The 20,460-nt window shown below is 47.2% G+C and overlaps 1 protein-coding gene across 2 annotated transcripts in view; it reads right to left on the reverse strand.

The window, feature by feature from the left end:
- The window catches only part of TTK (TTK protein kinase), a 305,010-nt gene that overhangs the window by 43,859 nt on the left and 240,691 nt on the right, over window positions 1–20,460 (reverse strand). For both annotated transcript variants that reach the window (XM_075340172.1, XM_075340171.1), the window contains exon 20: window positions 12,485–12,575. In XM_075340172.1, the coding sequence (XP_075196287.1) occupies window positions 12,485–12,575 (91 nt within the window). The remainder of the gene's footprint in view (window positions 1–12,484; window positions 12,576–20,460) is intronic.

Raw genomic sequence — 20,460 nt, forward strand, 5'->3', positions numbered from 1 at the left:
ATTACTAAGTGAATTGCTAGATGTGATGTAACTTACCTGTCTCACCCTTGTCTCTGGATATTTGAATATAGCTTGAAATTCATCCAATAAGAGAAGCAACCTTGTACAACCAATCCGATAAGGGCACAGGATATCCTAAAGGGAAGGTTATGGCTATAAAAGGTGACTTCTTGGAGTCACTAGGTTGTTGTTGGATGTTGCATGATCCAGTCTAAGCTCTTAGGAGCTGGCTAGGGGATCAGAACCAGGATGCCTTGTGGACTCTGTCTAGGAACTTTGGCTCTGACTAGAGGATCACTTGTCTACATGGCTTCAATCTAGGTACCCCAATTCCGATTGGAGACCATAACTGCAGTCTAGGGATTTCGACTCCGGCTGCCAGGATTATATCATCATACCAGAGACTACTTAAGGAAGAAACCCAGGTTGGGCCAATTGGGTCACCTGGCTACAGACATTGCTGTGCTTGGTAAGCTTCATACGCTTGCCACTATTCTTTTCTCAGAGTAGCTGGCCCTGGAAACCCCGATGCACGAACAATCTAATCCCTGGTGATCCAGCGGAAGGGTGAGACTCTGTTGCCTGTTACATTTGTGTGTTTTGCTGGTTGTGTGCTATGTGCCGTTAATTGTTTGGGGATCCAATAAAGTCTTAATATTGTGATTCCCTCACCCTGTGTTGTCGGAGTAGTGTTCCGCCCACGGTTAAGGAGGTCGGGCGTTCAGTTGGGATGAGCCCTGGGCCATGCTGTCTTTCTAAAGGCGGCCGGGGCCAGCGGACGAGAGCACTCACTGACCCCCGTGTCTCCACAATTGGTGGCAGTGGTGGGACACTACTCAGCCTGGTTTATCCAGGGGAGCTGCAGAGGACTGGTGTTCACGGACACCGTCCAGAGCTCAACAACCAGGGAGGCACATAAGCATACCTAGCAGGCCATAGGGAAGGCATTCAGGTTTTGGATGCTGCCATGTCCAACCCCACCAGCTCAGCCATGGAACAAGGACCAGAGAGGAGTTACGACCGCAGCAGTAAATGGATGCTACAGGATCTGTGCCAGATGCGAAAGATTGACTACAGGAACGCTGACACTCGGTCGGACTTGATCCGGAAATTAGTCCGTTGGGATGCCCAGAATGATGCAGAGGACGATGAGGATCCTGCAGATATTGACCTAGAGGATTTAAACTATGTGCCACATCATGGATCTAGTGACAATCGGGAATCAACTTGGTCCCAAATGGCCCGAGCCACAGCGTTGTTAGCTGCATTGGGGCCTAAATCCTCAAGAGAAGAGAGAGCTTGTGTTCTGGAATTTGTTTATGGGGTTCCAGCTGTCGTACTGCTAACACCAGCCACTCGAGAAGGATGGCCCCCCTACCCAGCAGAAGCTGCACCAAAACAAAAGGTCTACAAACAGGGCCTGTGACTTGCCCAATCTATGGCGCTGTTATACATGTGGGCACCTTGGACATATGGATAAAGATTGTCTCCAAAACCGAGGTCCCAGGCTTGGAGCCCATCTGCCAGCTCAGCCGGACAAGGTCTGTGACATACAGAGCCAGGAACTACGAGACACTGGTAAGCACAGTTATTGTTTCCCCAGAAGACCATTTACCAGATTCCCAATTATCCATCTCCCTGGAAGAGAGGCAGCGATCGGACATCCCTCTGGCATGTGTGCAGTTGGACCTAAGGACCGACCAGGGAGAGGTCGAGGTGGAGCTTATGGTCAGCGTCCCTACACCAGTTATTTTGGGAAATGACCAGGGAGAGGTTGATGTAATACTTGTGGACAGCCTCCCCACACCTGGTATTTTGGGGACCAACCAGGAAGCGATTGATGTGGGACTTGTGAACAGCCTCCCCATACCTGTCATTGTGGAGACTGACCAGAGAAAGGCTGATGTGGAGCTTATGAACAGCATCCCCACACCTGTTATTTTGGGGTCTGACCAGGAAGAGGTCCATATGGAGCTTATGGACAGCCTCCCCACACCTGTTATTTCGGGGACTAACCAGGAGGAAGTTGATGTAGGGCTCATGGGATGGTCTTCCCACGTCTGTTATTTCGGGGACTAAGCAAAAGGAAATTGAAGTGGGGTTCATGGATGGCCCCACCAAGCCTGTTGTTTTGGATACCACCCAGAGGGAAGTGGAAGTGGGGCTTGTGGATTACCTGCTCACACCAGTTATTTTGGAGTATGACCTAGGACAAGGACTATCCAGCCAGTTTGTAGCAGCCATCACTCACTTCCCAGCCGAGCAGGACCCTGATGTGGATCTTTCTAACATCTTTTCCAAGGATAATTCACATTCCCGGCCTCCATCATCCACTTCTGAGCCAACAACCATGAGTAAGCCTAACCAGAATGTGGCCATTGACTGGGGGAAGATTGATAGTAAGAAATGTATGCAAGCCCAACTCATGGACCCCACCTTAGTGCTTGTCCGCAATATGGCTGCTCAACCTTGGGGAAGTAAGCAGGGGGAGGTGTATAGATGCAATCCTCTGATGCTGACCTCACCATTAAAAAGGACAATGCCATCAAGAGGAGAAGGATGATCGGAAGCCCATCCTGTCTGGCTAATATTAAGAAGGGGGAGGAATGTGACGACATGGACTCTGAGTGCCTAGCATGGGTTAACTTTCTTAACATTCAGCCAGACATGAAGACAGTTTGTTTATAGATGGGGCATAATCCCTCATTGTTCTACAAGACTCTTGGGAGTTTAGTATTGAAGTTTTTGTTGACTCATGTAATTGTTTTGGCCACTGAAGGCCAGACACCCAGATAACTCAATTATGCGAACTTCCCATTGTATTACTAAGTGAATTGCTAGATGTGATGTAACTTACTTGTCTCACCCTTGTAACTGGATATTTGAATATAGCTTGAAATTCATCCAATAAGAGAAGCAACCTTGTACAACCAATCCGATAAGGGCACAGTATATCCTAAGGAAAGGTTATGGCTATAAAAAGAGACTTCTTGGAGTCACCAGGATGATGGATGTTGCATGATCCAGGCTAAGCTCTTAGGAGCTGGCTAGGGGATCAGAACCAGGATGCCTTGTGGACTCAGTCTAGGGACTTTATATCAATTTAAACAAGAGTTAGCTTCACTGAAATGCATTGATATATTGTAACCGCATTTAAATCAATAAAGTGCCTGTGCTTACACGATCCTCAGGTTGCCTGAGGGATATCTGTTTATCATGACATCTGTTTGTCACTGTTTATCTGGCCTCCTGATAATCCCGAGAAAAAGGAGCCAGCACGATCTGAAATTGGCATGCATCATATAAAAAGTGAAAATTCACAGATTTATTCCAACTGTACTATAATAAAAAAAAGAGATTTTTAGCAAATAATTGATCATTTCTTTGAGCCACCCCTGCCAACGTCACGGCAAATCTCAAAAGGGGGGTCCTAACCTATATTACGTATTTCATGTGCCATGCGGCCTCCTAGATAAAGTTAAAAGCAGAACCATAATGGAGCACACATACCTGTAACCTGTATATAGCCGCTTCCATATTGCAAAAAAGGCAATTGTGGATAGAGACCAGCCCAGGTCCCAGCATGTGGAGCAAGCTCTACACATACCAGGACTATATCAGAACTGACCCTCCCAGTGCCAGACAGCAACCATTGATAAAAGCGGACCAGATCCAAGAATGGTGCTTAATTAGCATTGCCTGTGGAAAGGGGTGAGGTAACTGAATCTGAACAGCTACCAACAGGAGGAATACATTGCAAACTAAAATCAGGCGTGCATGGTATGGTGATGGTCAGTCACCAGAAATTGTAGCAGGACTACAGTCATAACAGAGAAAAAGGAGCCAGCACGATCTGAAATTGGCATGCATCATATAAAAAGTGAAAATTCACAGATTTATTCCAACTGTACTGTAATATTAGTGAGATTTTTAGCAAATAATTGATCAATTCTTTGAGCCACCCCTGCCAACGTCACGGCAAATCTCAATAGGGGGGTCCTAACCTATATTACGTATTTCATGTGCCATGCAGCCGCATGGCACATGAAATACAGAATATAGAGTAGGACCCCCCTATTGAGATTTGCCGTGACGTTGGCAGGGGTGGCTCAAAGAATTGATCAATTATTTGCTAAAAATCTCATTTATATTACAGTACAGTTGGAATAAATCTGTGAATTTGCACCTTTTATATGATGCATGCCATTTTCAGATCGTGCTGGCTCCCCTCTCTCTCTGTTTGGTTGTAGTTATGCTACAAATGTCTGGTGGCTGGTCACCACAATGCTATGCACGCCTGATCTTGGTTTGCAATATATTCCTCCTGTTGGTAGCTGTACACATTCAGTTGCCTCACCCTTTCCACAGGCATTGCTAATTAAGCACCATACTTGGATCTGGTCCGCCTTTATCAATGGTTGCTGTCTGGCACTGGGAGGGTCAGTTCTGATATAGTCCTGGTATGTGTAGAGCTTGCTCCACATGCTGGTACCTGGGCTGGCCTCTATCCACAATTGCCTCTTTTGCAACATAGAAGCGGTTATATATACAGGTTACAGGTATGTGTGCTCCATTATGGTTCTGCTTTTAACTTTATCTAGGAGGCCACATGGCACATGAAATACAGAATATAGAGTAGGACCCCCCCTATTGAGATTTGCCGTGACGTTGGTAGGGGTGGCTCAAAGAATTGATCAATTATTTGATAAAAATCTCATTTATATTACAGTACAGTTGGAATAAATCTGTGAATTTGCATCTTTTATATGATGCATGCCATTTTCAGATCGTGCTGGCTCCCCTCTCTCCTGATAATCCCGCTGGGAGAAACGCGTTAAGGCAACCTGAGGATCGTGTATCTGGCTGTATCAGTGATGAGTACCCCGTACTGTCTTTGTACTATGCACCTTTAATAAGCACAGGCACTTTATTGATTTAAATGCTGCTAAAATATATCAATGCATTTCAGTAGAGCTACCTGTTTAAATTGAGAGAGATACATATACATACATACATACATACATACATACATATATATATATATATATATACACACACACACACACACACACACACACACACACACACACATATATATACTATTGCACTTTAAGTCCTCAGCACAGGCATTTTATATATGTATGATTAGTTGTTAGGGTGCATTAGGGCCATCTCAGGGACAGCCCTCGTGGAGTGGGGGCACCATATTGTATCGTGTATTACCAGGGTGCAGACCCCCACGTGAGGTAGGGGGTAGTTAGGAGATTGATATTAGGGTTTATGTTCTGATTAGGCAAACCCATCTCCCACCCAACCTCTGCAAAAGCACCTGCCCCTGACCCCACTAAATGATTAATGTGAGGCAATTAGGGCACGAGGCAATTTGAGGCATACACAATCCTCTTTTAAGCATTCCTACTGGCTATCCTTACTGAGCACTTTTTTGCACTTTATTATTATTCGATTTGAGCACCTTTCATACCTGCCGTTAGGGTATTCTAGGGCAGGCTAAGGATAGCCGTCGAGGAGTGGGGGCGCCATATCGTTTTCCTTAGGGTGCCAACAACTGCGGGAGATAGAGGATAGGAGGGAGGTCTATTTTTAGGGCTTTATCTTTAACCCTACTCCCTTCTCCACCTGTGCACATTAGGTTAGTTATTGTGTGTCTTTTTGATGTTTTAAGAGATTCTAATAAAATTGATCATTTTAAGGGTTAATATACTATTTGTTTTTCAAAACCTTCCCTTTACTTAAATATATTACTCTCAGCTTAGGTAGCAAAAACCTGCTAACAGATTCCCTTTAATACATAAGCAAATATCATGGACTATACATGATCAAAAATTAAACTGATACAGAAGGAGCGAGGGTCCGGACTCTAACCCATCAACAAGTTATCATTCATCTTGTGGGTAGATGATAATGTGTTTTAACCTCGCAACCCCTTAAAGAAGGGAATTTTGTTACTTACCGTAAATTCCTTTTCTTCTAGCTCTTATTGGGAGACCCAGACGATTGGGTGTATAGCACTGCCTCCGGAGGCCACACAAAGCAATTACACTAAAAAGTGTAAGGCCCCTCCCCTTCTGGCTATACACCCCCAGTGGGATCACTGGCTCACCAGTTTTAGTGCAAAAGCAAGAAGGAGGAAAGCCAATAACTGGTTTAAACAAATTCACTCCGAGTAACATCGGAGAACTGAAAACCGTTCAACATGAACAACATGTGTACCCGCAAACAAACCAAAAATCCCGAAGGACAACAGGGCGGGTGCTGGGTCTCCCAATAAGAGCTAGAAGAAAAGGAATTTACGGTAAGTAACAAAATTCCCTTCTTCTTCGGCGCTCTATTGGGAGACCCAGACGATTGGGACGTCCAAAAGCTGTCCCTGGGTGGGTAAAGAAATACCTCATGTTAGAGCTGCAAGACAGCCCTCCCCTACGGGGAGGCAACTGCCGCCTGCAGGACTCTTCTACCTAGGCTGGCGTCCGCCGAAGCATAGGTATGCACCTGATAATGTTTGGTGAAAGTGTGCAGACTCGACCAGGTAGCTGCCTGGCACACCTGTTGAGCCGTAGCCTGGTGTCGCAATGCCCAGGACGCACCCACGGCTCTGGTAGAATGGGCCTTCAGCCCTGATGGAACCTGAAGCCCCGCAGAACGGTAGGCTTCAAGAATTGGTTCTTTGATCCATCGAGCCAGGGTGGCCTTAGAAGCCTGCGACCCTTTGCGCTTACCAGCGACAAGGACAAAGAGTGCATCCGAACGGCGCAGGGGCGCCGTGCGGGAAATGTAGATTCTGAGTGCTCTCACCAGATCTAACAAATGTAAATCCTTCTCATACCGATGAACTGCATGAGGACAAAACGAAGGCAAAGAGATATCCTGATTAAGATGAAAAGAGGATACCACCTTCGGGAGAAACTCCTGAATGGGGCGCAGCACTACCTTGTCCTGGTGGAAGACCAAGAAGGGAGCCTTGGAAGACAGCGCTGCTAGCTCAGACACTCTCCGAAGAGATGTGATCGCTACCAGAAAAGCCACTTTCTGTGATAGTCTAGAAAGTGAAACCTCCCTCAGAGGCTCGAAGGGCGGCTTCTGGAGGGCAACTAGTACCCTGTTCAGATCCCATGGATCTAACGGCCGCTTGTACGGGGGAACGATATGGCAAACCCCCTGTAGGAACGTGCGCACCTTAGAAAGCCGTGCTAGACGCTTCTGAAAAAAGACGGATAGCGCCGAGACTTGTCCTTTAAGGGAGCCGAGCGACAAACCTTTTTCTAACCCAGATTGCAGGAAAGAAAGAAGGGTAGGTAATGCAAATGGCCAGGGAGACACTCCCTGAGCAGAGCACCAGGATAAGAATATCCTCCACGTTCTGTGGTAGATCTTAGCAGACGTGGGCTTCCTAGCCTGTCTCATGGTGGCAACGACCCCTTGGGATAAGCCTGAAGACGCTAGGATCCAGGACTCAATGGCCACGCAGTCAGGTTGAGGGCCGCAGAATTCCGATGGAAAAACGGCCCTTGGGACAGTAAGTCTGGTCGGTCTGGTAGTGCCCACGGTTGGCCGACCGGGAGATGCCACAGATCCGGATACCACGCCCTCCTCGGCCAGTCTGGGGCGACGAGTATGACGCGGCTGCAGTCGGATCTGATCTTGCGTAGCACTCTGGGCAAGAGTGTCAGAGGTGGAAACACATAAGGGAGCCGGAACTGCGACCAATCTTGCACTAGGGCGTCTGCTGCTAGAGCTCTTTGATCGCGAGACCGTGCCATGAAGGATGGGACCTTGTTGTTGTGCCGGGACGCCATTAGGTCGACGTCCGGCCTTCCCCATCGGCGACAGATTTCCTGAAACACGTCCGGGTGAAGGGACCATTCCCCTGCGTCCATGCCCTGGCGACTGAGGAAGTCTGCTTCCCAGTTTTCTACGCCGGGGATGTGAACTGCGGATATGGTGGAGGCCGTGGCTTCCACCCACATCATAATGCGCCGGACTTCCTGGAAGGCTTGCCGACTGCGAGTCCCCCCTTGGTGATTGATGTATGCCACCGCTGTGGAGTTGTCCGATTGAATTCGGATCTGCTTCCCTTCCAGCCACTGCTGGAAGGCTAGTAGGGCAAGAAACACTGCTCTGATTTCCAGAACATTGATCTGAAGGATGGACTCCTGCTGAGTCCACGTACCCTGAGCCCTGTGGTGGAGAAACACTGCTCCCCACCCTGACAGACTCGCGTCTGTCGTGACCACCGCCCAGGACGGTGGTAGGAAGGATCTTCCCTGTGATAATGAGGTGGAAAGGAGCCACCACTGCAGAGAGTCCTTGGCCGTCTGGGAAAGGGAGACTTTCCTGTCCAGGGATGTCGACTTCCCGTCTCATTGGCGGAGAATGTCCCATTGAAGTGGACGCAGATGAAACTGCGCAAACGGAACCGCCTCCATTGTCGCCACTCTCTTCCCGAGGAAGTGCATGAGGCGTCTTAAGAAGTGCGACTGACCTTGAAGGAGAGTCTGCACCCCAGTCTGTAGTGACCGCTGCTTGTCCAGCTTGTCAAGCTTGTCAAGCTTCACTACCGCTGAGAGGGTATGAAACTCCATGCCAAGATACGTTAGTGATTGGGTCGTGACAGGTTTGACTTTGAGAAGTTGATGATCCACCCGAACGTCTGGAGAGTCTCCAGCGCAACATTCAGGCTGAGTTGGCATGCCTCTTGAGAGGGTGCCTTGACAAGTAGATCGTCCAAGTAAGGGATCACAGAGTGTCTCTGTGAGTGCAAGACTGCTACCACTGCCGTCATGACCTTGGCGAACACCCGTGGGGCTGTCGCCAGCCCGAATGGCAGAGCTACGAACTGAAGATAGTCGTTTCGTATCACGAAATGTAGAAAAACATTGGTGCTCTGTAGCAATCGGCACGTGGAGATAAGCATCTTTGATGTCTATTGATGCTAGGAAATTTCCTTGAGACATTGAGGCAATGACGGAGCGGAGGGTTTCATCCGGAACCGCCTGGCCTCCACGTGCTTGTTGAGCAGTTTTAGGTCCAGAACGGAACGGAAAGAGCCATCCTTGTTTGGCACCACAACCAGATTGGAGGAAAACCGTGTCTTGTTCCTGAAGAGGAACCGGGATTACCACTCCTTCTGCCTGCAGAAGAGCATCTGCTCGGTGGGGAGGTGGGGACGTTCTGAAGAATCGAGTCGGAGGACGAGAACAGAACTCTGTCCTGTGCACGTGGGCACACTGTCCCTCACCCACCGGTCTGTGACCTGTGGCAGCTAAATGTCGCCAAAGGCGAGCGAGTCTGCCATCAACCGCGGATGCGGAAAGATGAGAGAGCTGAGAGTCATGAGGAGACCGCCTTGGTAGCGGTTCCTCCGGCTGCCTTCCTTGGGCGTGATTGAGCCCGGCCGGCAGCTGAGCCTCTGAGGCTTTTCAGCCCTTTTGGACGAGGACAATTGGGACCTGCCCGAGCCTGGGAAGGACCGAAACCTCGACTGTCCTTCCAGGACAGCATTAATAGGGTAAGTCGCAATGCAGACATTGCGAGGTTACGGACGCCCCTGCGGCACAGATGTACCTGTGCTCAAGACCAGCTGCGCAAGAACAGCTGAAAAGCTTAGGGTGCCCATACGGCTGTGAATGCCGGAGCAACCGACACGCCGATAGCCTCATAGACAGATTTCAACCAGAGTCCATCTGTCTGTCAATGGTATCTGTAAGTGAAGTCCCATCTCCACTGCAACTATGGCTCTAGCCGCAAGCCTGGAGATTGGAGAATCCACCTTTGGACCCTGGGTCCAACGCCTGACCACGTCAGGGGGAAAGTGATAACGTGTATCCTTAATACGTTTGAAGAAAACGCTTATCTGGGAAGCGTGGTGTTCCTGGACTGCTTCTCTGAAGTCAGCGTGGCCAGAACAATACTCAATATACGTTTGAGCTACTGAAATGGGACTTCTCCTGCTGTGAAGTTGACTCCTCCGCTGGGGGAGCTGAGGGAGAAAAGATCCAACATTCCATTGATGGACGCTATAGGATCATTCCTTATGGCGTCACCATCCGGTGTATCCGGAGTGAGAGCGGTGTCAGGATCAAAGTCCTGATGAGCTACGTCTGCCTCATCATACAGAGAGCCTCCTGGGACCCCCCCGGAGCACCGATTTTATTCCAAGTGAGGGTGGCCAGGGAGCAATGATCCAGATTGCCCATGGCCTGTCCGGACTGCAAGTCTCTATCACATTGCAACTCCGTCCCTGTCCTTGGACAGGGTTGAGAGGTGGTTCTTTTGGCCACGTCAAGTAGAGACCCCGGCTGACCAAGTGCTACAGGGGAGCATTGCACCCAATGGGGAGCAGTGCCGTGGAACAGTATCACATGCAGCAAAAACAGCATCGAAAGCCTGTGTTGCTTATATGCTGCTGCCGACTTATAGAGCCAAGAATGGCGACCGTACAGTGCAATGTATATCATACAAGCATAAAGTACAAATGAACACTGCAGCACATGCAATACAAGCAGCATAGAAAGCCTGCTTTTCTGCTGCTGTAGACTAGCCATCTAGGGGAATATAGCCCAGAATTGCGACCGTACAGTGCAGTGTATAGCATACAAGCATAAATACACATGAACACTTCAGTACGTGCAATACAAGCAGCATAGAAAGCCTGTGCCTTAGCACCCATGCCTTCCTGCTGCTGATGTGTCGCCATCTAAGAGGGCATATAGCCCAAAATAGCGACCTATGCAGTGTACTTAAAATACAAATAGACAAACTGCGGTATTTAGTGTCAGCACTTCAGGTGCCGCTTACCGCCCGCCTATAAGCGGGTGTGTGGTCGCCCTAGTCCTGTTGGTTGCCCAGAGTCCGTTCTCTCAGCTCGGGCTGCAGGAATGGCTGCCGGCGTCTTCTCCAGCTCGTGTGAGTAGGGGCGGGCCGTGGGCGTGCCCCAAGTCAGAGCGGGAAACCGGCGTCCCACAGTGTCTAGTGAGAGGGCTGGAGCATGTAAATAAGGCTCCAGCCCTCGGCTCTGCTGATAGTACAGCGTCTCTCCCCTACCCTGATTGACAGGGTGGGGGCGGGAACGAAGCTGAGCTAGGCCGCAAAAGCCAGGGACTGGATTTATAAGCGCCGCCGCCGTAAAAGCGCGGTCGGCGCTAAGTCCCCGGCGCACTACAAGTCCCAGCCGCGTCGCCGCTCCCGGAGCGTCCGGCGCGGTAGTTCCCAATAAATAAAGTCACTCAGCAAGGCTGCAGTGACTGTAACCCTTTACTGTCCCCGGCGCACTAGCACACCCAGCAAGTCTGGAGTGTGCTGTGCCTGTGTACGGGGACACAGAGTACCTGAATGGTGCAGGGCCATGTCCCTGAACGGCACTCCCGCTCCACATCCAGCAGGTTCAATGGGTCTGTGGATGGAGCCCGGCCTCAGGGCTTTGGGGCCGGTAAGATCCCACTTCCTCAGAGCCCCTCAGGGGGATGGGGAAGGAAAACAGCATGTGGGCTCCAGCCGCCGTACCAGCAATAGGTACCTCAACCTTACAAACCACCAGCGGGGTGAGAAGGGAGCATGCTGGGGGCCCCATATGGGCCCTCTTTTCTTCCATCCGATATAGTCAGCAGCTACTGCTGACTAAACAGTGGAGCTATGCGTGGATGTCTGACCTCCTTCGCACAAAGCCTAAAACTGGTGAGCCAGTGATCCCACTGGGGGTGTATAGCCAGAAGGGGAGGGGCCTTACACTTTTTAGTGTAATTGCTTTGTGTGGCCTCCGGAGGCAGTGCTATACACCCAATCGTCTGGGTCTCCCAATAGTGCGCCGAAGAAATTTTAAAAAGTGTAATATCCTTTACATATCTGCTTGTGGGGTGCGGCACCTTGCCAATCAGATGAAAAAAGGAGCCACTGTACCCCTTCATTTCTGCCCTGTATACAGTTGTGCCCCATACAGCAGGTCAATCCCATTACTTGAACGTGACAGTGTGGCACATCTCCTGTGCCACAGCTATAACTAAAAATGTTTTCTATATCCTATGTAAATCCAGAGTTCTGATGGTTTCCGTAAAATAGTGCTTAATGGGTATTCAGGTGACGCAACTAAAGAGGAGCGGCTTGGTACCACTTCTGGCAGGGGCGTGCAGATACAGCACTGGCTGTTTCCTACAGCAATCAGCAGATTCCTGAAGGTAGCAGAGATATTTAATAGCTTATGCAGATAACTGGGAGACTGGTTTATAAGCTGAATTGTGCTTCAAGTGTAAGCAATAATTCTTAATTGATTCTCTGGCGATTAACCATTAAATACTGCTGGTTACAGATTAGCCCACACCCTACAGTTATGTATTCTGTACCCAGGACACTTTCATTCTAGTGGCAGGACAAAATGTGGTCAGATAAAATGGCAGTAGGTACAAGAGGTAAACAGTGTGCGATGATTTAGTGCAGGTAAGCCAGCAATAGGCCTGATCCGTCTTACACATACCTGTACGTGTGTGAGGCTGGATCTGGACGTACGGATGGCCTAACAGTTCTGAAATAGAGATTCGGGCCTTGGGATTTCTCACTAAACATCTCTTCAGAAAGAAAAAAAATCTTTGGTCAAAAGTCTAAAATGGCAATTTTATCAATATTGCAACAACATTATATACTAAATTAGAGAGAAGTAGAATTTGGTAGCTTGGGTAAGGTGAGAGAAACCACAAACATATATATTACAAAAAGATACACAAGTATAGAGTGTACACATACATTATACATACACACTTTTCAATCTGCTAATAAAATCATGCCTTCTCAATACATACATTTCCCCCATTTAAAATAATAAAAAAAACTTATACGCACCTCTGGTGCCAGCGTTAATACAGCAGTGTTAGCATGGTTCCTCCACTCGTCCCGTAAATGTGTAACGTCATATAATCCCAGTAGCCAATTGCTTCACTCTCCCTGCCTTTAGACAAATGGCTTACATTTGGAGGAAGTGAGTGCCTCTGCGCTCTCTTCCTCAAGATGTATGTAATATGTCAGAAGGCGGGGAGAGAAGCGGCTGCCGATTGTCCACTGGGATTGCGTAATGTCAAACATGTCAACACAGGAGTGAGCATAAGTTTCACTATTTTAAAGGGGGGTAAACATACGGATTGAGAAGGTAGACAATCCCTTTAAGTAATAACAGGAGCATGATTGCCCTCTGAGAGCCAAAATCATTGTGGAGAGGAATTATCAAATCTGGAAATTTCTGCTGGGTTTTTAGTGAATTAGAAAATTCACTGAATAGAGATTAACATAATATTTAACCTTTATTAACATTCAAACCCTCACAAATATACCACAAGTGACTAATATGTAGATAAAAAACAGACGCACAAATACCCTCAGTGTCTCATTTTCAAAAGTATAACATGTATTCATAAATGCAATTCCCAAGATCTAGTCTCTGGCCTGTATGTATTTTGTTGTCTTATTGGTAACTACTCACCAGTAAAAACTTATTAAAAAAACCTATTGTTATACTAGTAACGCTCATAAAATTCCCCAACAGCATTGTCATCAAGCAATCTGATAAAAGTGGCAATGTTATTACCCCTGATAAAGCAAAAAATAGACGGATCTGTTTGGACATCTTATTAGATTTTGAATGCTAAGAAACTCTTGACTTTGACCCTACATTCCCTGACAGACGTTCTGTCGCTAATCCATGTTATCCGGCAGACACCGCAAGACAACTGCTCAGGAGGAACGTTTCTTTGTTAAAAAATACAAAGCCAGTTCCTCTTCCACTGCAGCAGAGCTCCAACAGGCCTGGTCACCTAAAGTCCCTGTGTCAACTAGAACAATTTGCAGCATTCTGTCTCGAAATGGCCTCCATGGTCGAATCAGTGTCCAGAAGCCAAAACTAAACAAAAGGCAATTAAAAAAACAGTGTGGCATTTGCCAAGTCCCAAAGACTGCTAAACAGATGGACGCTGGAAAAACTGGCAGGTGGTGGATTTCTCTGCTGAATCTTCAGTTGAATTACACCACAACCGCCGAAAATACTGCAGGAGATGTACTGGAGCCCGTATGGATCCAGAAAACAGTTAAGTTTGGTGATGGAAAGATCATGGTCTGAGGATACATTCAGTATGGGGGTGTGCAAAACATTTGCAAGGTGGAAGGCAATATCAATAGCCTAAAATATCAAGAAGTATTAGCTACCTCTTATATTCCCAATCATAAAAGGGGTCACATTCTGCAGCAGGATGGGGCTCCATCTCATACAATCTCTACTACAAAGTTCCTCCTAGCAAAGAAGATCAAAGTGCACAAGCAATGGCCAGACCAGTCACCAGACATGAACATCATTGAGCATGTTTGGGGTAGGGTGAAAGAGGAAGCTTGGAAGACAAAACCAAAGAATCTAGATGAACTCTGGGAGGCATGTAAGACTGCATTCTTTGCTATTCCTGATGAAGTCACACAAAATATTAAACATGGCTCTAATAGCACCACAACTTCATTCACCAATGGTATGCAACATATCTTTGTATTAGAAGTTAATTATTTGTTTGAATTTCACATTACTTTCTGTGGGCGACAAAACTTTTGTCTTGCCAAAATCTGACCTTTCTGTGTTCATTAAATGATCAATATTTCAGCTTTGCAGCAACTTTATTTTCATAACCTAAACCAAATTTGGGAGGGTTTCAGCTTTCAAAAGACTAAATTTATGAAACCAATGAATTAATTTAAAGTCCGGTTATAAGCTTTTATTTACATAACATGGATAACCGACATAACTTCTGTCAGGGAGTGTACTAATCAATTTTGAGTGAAATGATGTCAAATCTTAGGAGAAATGAAGCAGAAAGGGCCTGATAGATGATGTTGAGCATTTTACTGTTACATAAAGAATACTCTCCCCTTTAGGGAGACTGATAGTCTCCAGAATTGATTGGATGACAAGGAGTAAGGGGTACTTCACACACAGCGAGATCGCTACTGAGATCGCTGCTGAGTCACGTTTTTTGTGACCTCATTAGCGATCTCGCTGTGTGTGACACTGAGCAGCGATCTGGCCCATGCTGTGAGATCTCTGTTCGTTACACACAGGGCTGGTTCGTTTTTTTATTGTTGCTCTCCCGCTGATAAGCACACATCGCTGTGTGTGACAGTGAGAGAGCAACAATCCTGAATGTGCAGGGAGCAGGAGCCGGCGTCTGACAGCCTGCGGTAAGCTGTAACCAAGGTAAACATCGGGTAACCAAGGTGGTTACCCGATATTTACCTTCGTTACCAGCCTCCGCAGCTCTCATGCTGCCAGTGCCGGCTCCTGCTCCCTGCACACGCTAAGTTAAGCGGTGTGAGCTGGTAACTAAGGTAAACATCGGGTAACCATACCCGATGTTTACCTTAGTTACCAGTGTCCGCAGCTTCCAGACGCCGGCTCCATGCAAGCGCAGCGTCGCTTGCACGTCGCTGCTGGCTGGGGGCTGGTCACTGGTCGCTGGTGAGATCTGCCTGTTTGACAACTCACCAGCGACCATGTAGCGATGCAGCAGCGATCCTGACCAGGTCAGATCGCTGGTCGGATCGCTGCTGCATCGCTAAAGTGTGAAGGTACCCTAAGCCTATATATTGATTGTATCTTACAGCCTTACGTTTTGTCCCTTCCTTTATACGTTCAGTACACCATGAATGCGCTGAGGAAATTGGAAGCTATACGGGTTCCCTCCAATACCCTTTGGCAAGTTTCTATGCCAAGGTATTTAACTGCTCAATACCTCATGAGAAGGGTTATTAAGCTGTGGAATACAAGAGCAAAACTTGTACAGTCACAATGGCCTGGTGATATAACTCAAACTATGTGTTAGGGTACTTTCACACTTGCGTTCAGCGGAATCCGTCACTATGGAGAATAGCGCAGTCCGTTAACGCACTGCGCTATTCTCCATAGACTTGTATGGACAACGCACTGTAAAGCAAGGGTCAACGTTGCATCCGCTGGACGACGCAGCGTCGTTATTTTGACGCTGCGTCGGGCGGAAGAAACGCAGCATGTAACTTTTTTTTGAGCAACGCAATCCATAGGATTTCACTGCGCATGCTCTTTTTTTAAATCACAAACTTTATTTTGTCTTTCGGTGGCCGAACGTTCAGCTGAGCGCCCGCCCGCATGTGAGAGCGCTCAGCTGAGCGACCGGCCGCCGGCATGTGAAGAGTGCTCAGCTGAGCGACCAGCCGCCGGCATGCCCGCCGGCCGGCATGTGAGAGCGCTCAGCTGAGCGACGGGAAGCCGGCATGCCCGGCATGTGAAAGCGCTCAGCTGAGCGCCCGCCGGCATATGAGAGCGCTCAGCTGAGCGACCGGTCGCCGGCTATTGAGAGCGATCAGCTGATCGTTCACAATAGTCTGCTGCCGGTAAAACTGTAAAGAAGAAGAAGAAGGAAAAAAAAGCTTTCCGTTGTTTTGTACGATCCGTAGCATCCGTTGTGCAACTATATGCAATGCATCCGTTGCATCCGTCACATAACACAATGCTACGGTAGCCGTCCAACGCAAGTGTGAAAGTAGCCTTACAGCATGTCTTACCAGCTATGGGGTACCGGAATGGGGACCCCCTGTGCTCGACATATGCAAATGCATCCCTGGACTGGTGGGTCGAAAGTTGTTTTTTCTGAATGATTTAAGAAACAGACTGCTTGCATATCGATGATTGATGACATCCTGATACTTTGCACAGGTACAAAAGAGATGTTAAGTATGTATACGAGTTGAACATCAACAAAATTTGCCTTAGTTACATCGGAGATGCATCAGAAAATTATCTCTTTCCAAGGTTTGAAGATAATCAAACAGGAATATGGAACTCTGTTCAACACAATCTTCAGCAAGACAATAGTGACAAACAGCCTTTTCAAGTGGTGACATGATCATGCCACTGCCTTAAAGAGAGGAATCCCTAAAGCTGAGGCTACACGGGGATTTGTGCGAGTCCTCGCATGACACGGCTCTCGCTCGTAGCACAGCGGGAGCAGAGTGTCATGCAACTGTGGTCCAATCATGCGATGAGACCACAATTGCGGAGGGGAGGACCGACGCTGCGGAGGGGAGGGATTTATCTCCCTATTACCTCTGTTGTCAGCTGATGCGAGAATCGCATTGCTCTCGCGTTACACCGATGTAACGCGAGAGCAAAGCAATGTTTCTCTCTCCCCATAGACTTGAATGGGTGCGAGTGAAACAAGCTCGCATTGCACTCGCAGCATGGGTGCTTCCCCATAAAGTAATATTGGTCCAAATGGAATGCAATTTTTTATGGCATTCCACTCGCTCCATATTACTTGCCGTGTGTGTTAGGCCTAAGGGTTAGTATCTGTGGCTTAGGAGAAACTACCAGTCATTTAGTGATTTCAAGATGAAAGCTGGTGAGCCAAGCATGAGATTTCAAAGACAAGAATACCTGAAACATACTCTAAAAACTGTATTTGAACATGTAGCACCTACATCAATATATGAACTTTTTCTTCCAAGAGAGAAAGAAGATCAACAGATCAGAATAACAAAAATGTACAACAACAAATGGAAGAAAGTCAAGGATCTTTTTAACACATATTGGCCCACCCTCAAGTTGGAAGACAGACGTGAAATCTGCAATTAGTTTTCTATCATTACATATCAATGTGGAAGAAACCTTAGAGACTGACTGTTCTATAGAAGCCTGGCACCGGAGGCGCCTAAAACCACTTAGTTGAACAGATAGAAACTAAAAGGGACCTTTAGATGTGGTTCATGTAAGACCTGTGAATTTAAAAAAAAAAAAAACAAAAACCCCTCGCTTTCCCTATGCTAATTATGACCTTAACTAGTCAAAGGGGCATTGTTTTCCTAGACTAATTCGTCCTCTTTACATGTTATTTCGATTCTGTGGGCCTGACATGATTTCCACAAACGGACGTCACTGCCAGCCAATGGAAATCTTGCACATGCGCATGGCTCATTTCAGCTGTGTCAATGCCTCTCAGAAGCAGTGTGGACGCTTCCCGGCTTCCAGTCATGCGAAGTGAGATTAATGAAGCCAGGAAGCATCCAACTTGCTTCCGAGGCACACTGACACGGCCGAAAATTACATGGTTGAATTTGCTTGTCTGGAGAATGTGGTCTTCTCTAAGATGGGATGGTTGGATTGAGCCCACTGTGACATCTTATCAGTGAATTCCTTGTCCGAAACTAATACTATTGGTCTCGAGAATGGATACTGATCCGAAGAGGGGCATGGCTCTTTAAATGACCGTTGTAATGGCGGTGCCATATTATATACATGTGCACATGCCTTACCAAGGCCCGTAGGGTACCTGATCCGGGCTTTTAATTCTCAGGGAATTGTCACAGGTGGCTGTGCCCGGACCCATGGCCCTGGTAATAGTTAAAAGAAGTCTGGAAAAAAAAATAATAAAAATAAATAAAATAAAAGTGTCTTGTGATGCCACCTACGGTTCTCGGTAATATTACCGGAGCTGCTTGCGGACCTCCGGGGTGATGATGAAGCAGCTAGTTTGTAACGCTTCCCGTAGGTGGGGCGATGTCCCCAGGGCCCTTGGGAAGGATCAAGATTTTACACACAGGGATCAACCACTGAGGACTTTCTGTTCTTTTAAACAAAATTTTTTTACACACAGGGAGACAGCTTACCACACGAGTCTTCATACCGGTCTCTTCAAGACCACTGAGATGTGGCTCCCCATGTTCAGGCAAACGAAGTCCATAGTAAGAGCAGTACCTTTGATAACAACTGTCACACACACACACCGGGTCTCTTTCTTTCTGAACCTTTACTGATGTTGTTAGACTACAGTCCGTGTGGTCAGGTGGCAGTTAGGATTTTCACATCCGTGAGATATGAGGCCTCCTTATTACTGTATGTTTGCTTAAGTCCTGGGCTGTCTAAACCCTGGCCCTGACATCTCCTGTATCTCTCACTTGTATAGCAGCCGATGAGAACCGTTCTCCTGAGCACTAACTCTGCTACAGTCCCTGGCTCTATTGATGGCAGTGCTACAAGTATTCCTGCGTCAGGAGACTGAAGTCCCCTTCGCTCTCCGGTCTTTGCTGCTGGGCTTGAGTGAACACGTGCAGACTCGAACTCTGGTATCCGGGTTGCTTCTTCTGGGGTGAACCGAACTGGTCCCTCCGCCCCTTTTCTGTCTCGCCTCACCTCCGACAGTCACTCAGGATCTCTCACACTTCACTCAACTCAACTGACTCTGCTCAACTGTCCCTTTGACTTACTGGAACTAACTGGCTCTGACTGGAACTTACTGCCTTCCCGCCCACTCACCTCAGACACCTCACCCACTAAGCTCCACCCCAAGGCTGGTTTCATGGACAATGCTAACCACTATACAAGGGGTGTGTGTGTGTGTGTGTGTGTGTGTGTGTGTGTGTGTGTGTGTGTGTGTGTGTGTGTGTGTGTGTGTGTGTGTGTGTGTGTGTCATTTGTATTCTCCTAATGTGGAAATCCCTTCCTGCACCTAGCAGGTGTTACTGTGTCTACTTAACCGTAGGGTGCCACACATGCAGGGCTCTGAAGTCCTGCATTTCTGAATGTAATGTATAACAACAAAGGTATATAGGTGGCAGGCAATCAAGAAGTATATTAGATGAGCTGCAATGTCTTTATGGTCATAATGATAATATTTGTAAAAGACTATGATCCTGGCTTCATGGCTCCCTTTTTATGCCTGATAAAAGGAATCAGAAATTAGCCTGCATACCTATATAAAAACAGAGGGAGAAATAAGTATTGAACGCATAGAAATATATTTACTTTAAAAATTGGCTAATAGTGCTATTGACATGAATTTCACCATCGGTTAGTAACAACCCACCGAATGCACACAGGGAAAAAAAAATCAAAACCATAGATGTCCATTAGTGTTGAGCGGACCCTGATCTGAAAAATCCGGATCCGCACGGTTCGGTTCGAGTCTCTCAGTCTCTCTCTAATGTCCATACATTAACTTAGGTGTAATAATGAGAAATTACATAGGAAAAAGTATTCAACACACTGAAATGTATTTAATACTTTGTCAAAAGTCTTTGCTGGTGATGACCGCTTCAAAACGCCTCCTACATGTAGAAACTAGTTGCATGCGTTGCTCAGGTGTGATTTTGGGCCACTCTTCCCCACAAACAAAATCTGGAAGGTCTTGTGTGCTCCTTCTAATGAATGCGGAGCTTTAGAGCCTTCAATAAATATTCTACTGGCTTCAGGTCAGGTGATTGGCTGGGCCATTCTAGCAGCTTAATTCTCTGAAATCAAGTTTCCTTGCTTGTGTTTGGGATCACTGTCCTACTGAAATGTCCTCCCTCATTTTATCTTTATCATCCTGGTAGATGGCAGCAGATTTTTATCCAGACTGTTTTGGTACATATGTCTGTTCATCCTTCATTCAATTATATCTGGGTAACATAGCCCCA

This window comes from Anomaloglossus baeobatrachus, chromosome 3 (genome assembly GCF_048569485.1).
Source record: "Anomaloglossus baeobatrachus isolate aAnoBae1 chromosome 3, aAnoBae1.hap1, whole genome shotgun sequence".
NCBI lineage: Eukaryota > Metazoa > Chordata > Amphibia > Anura > Aromobatidae > Anomaloglossus > Anomaloglossus baeobatrachus.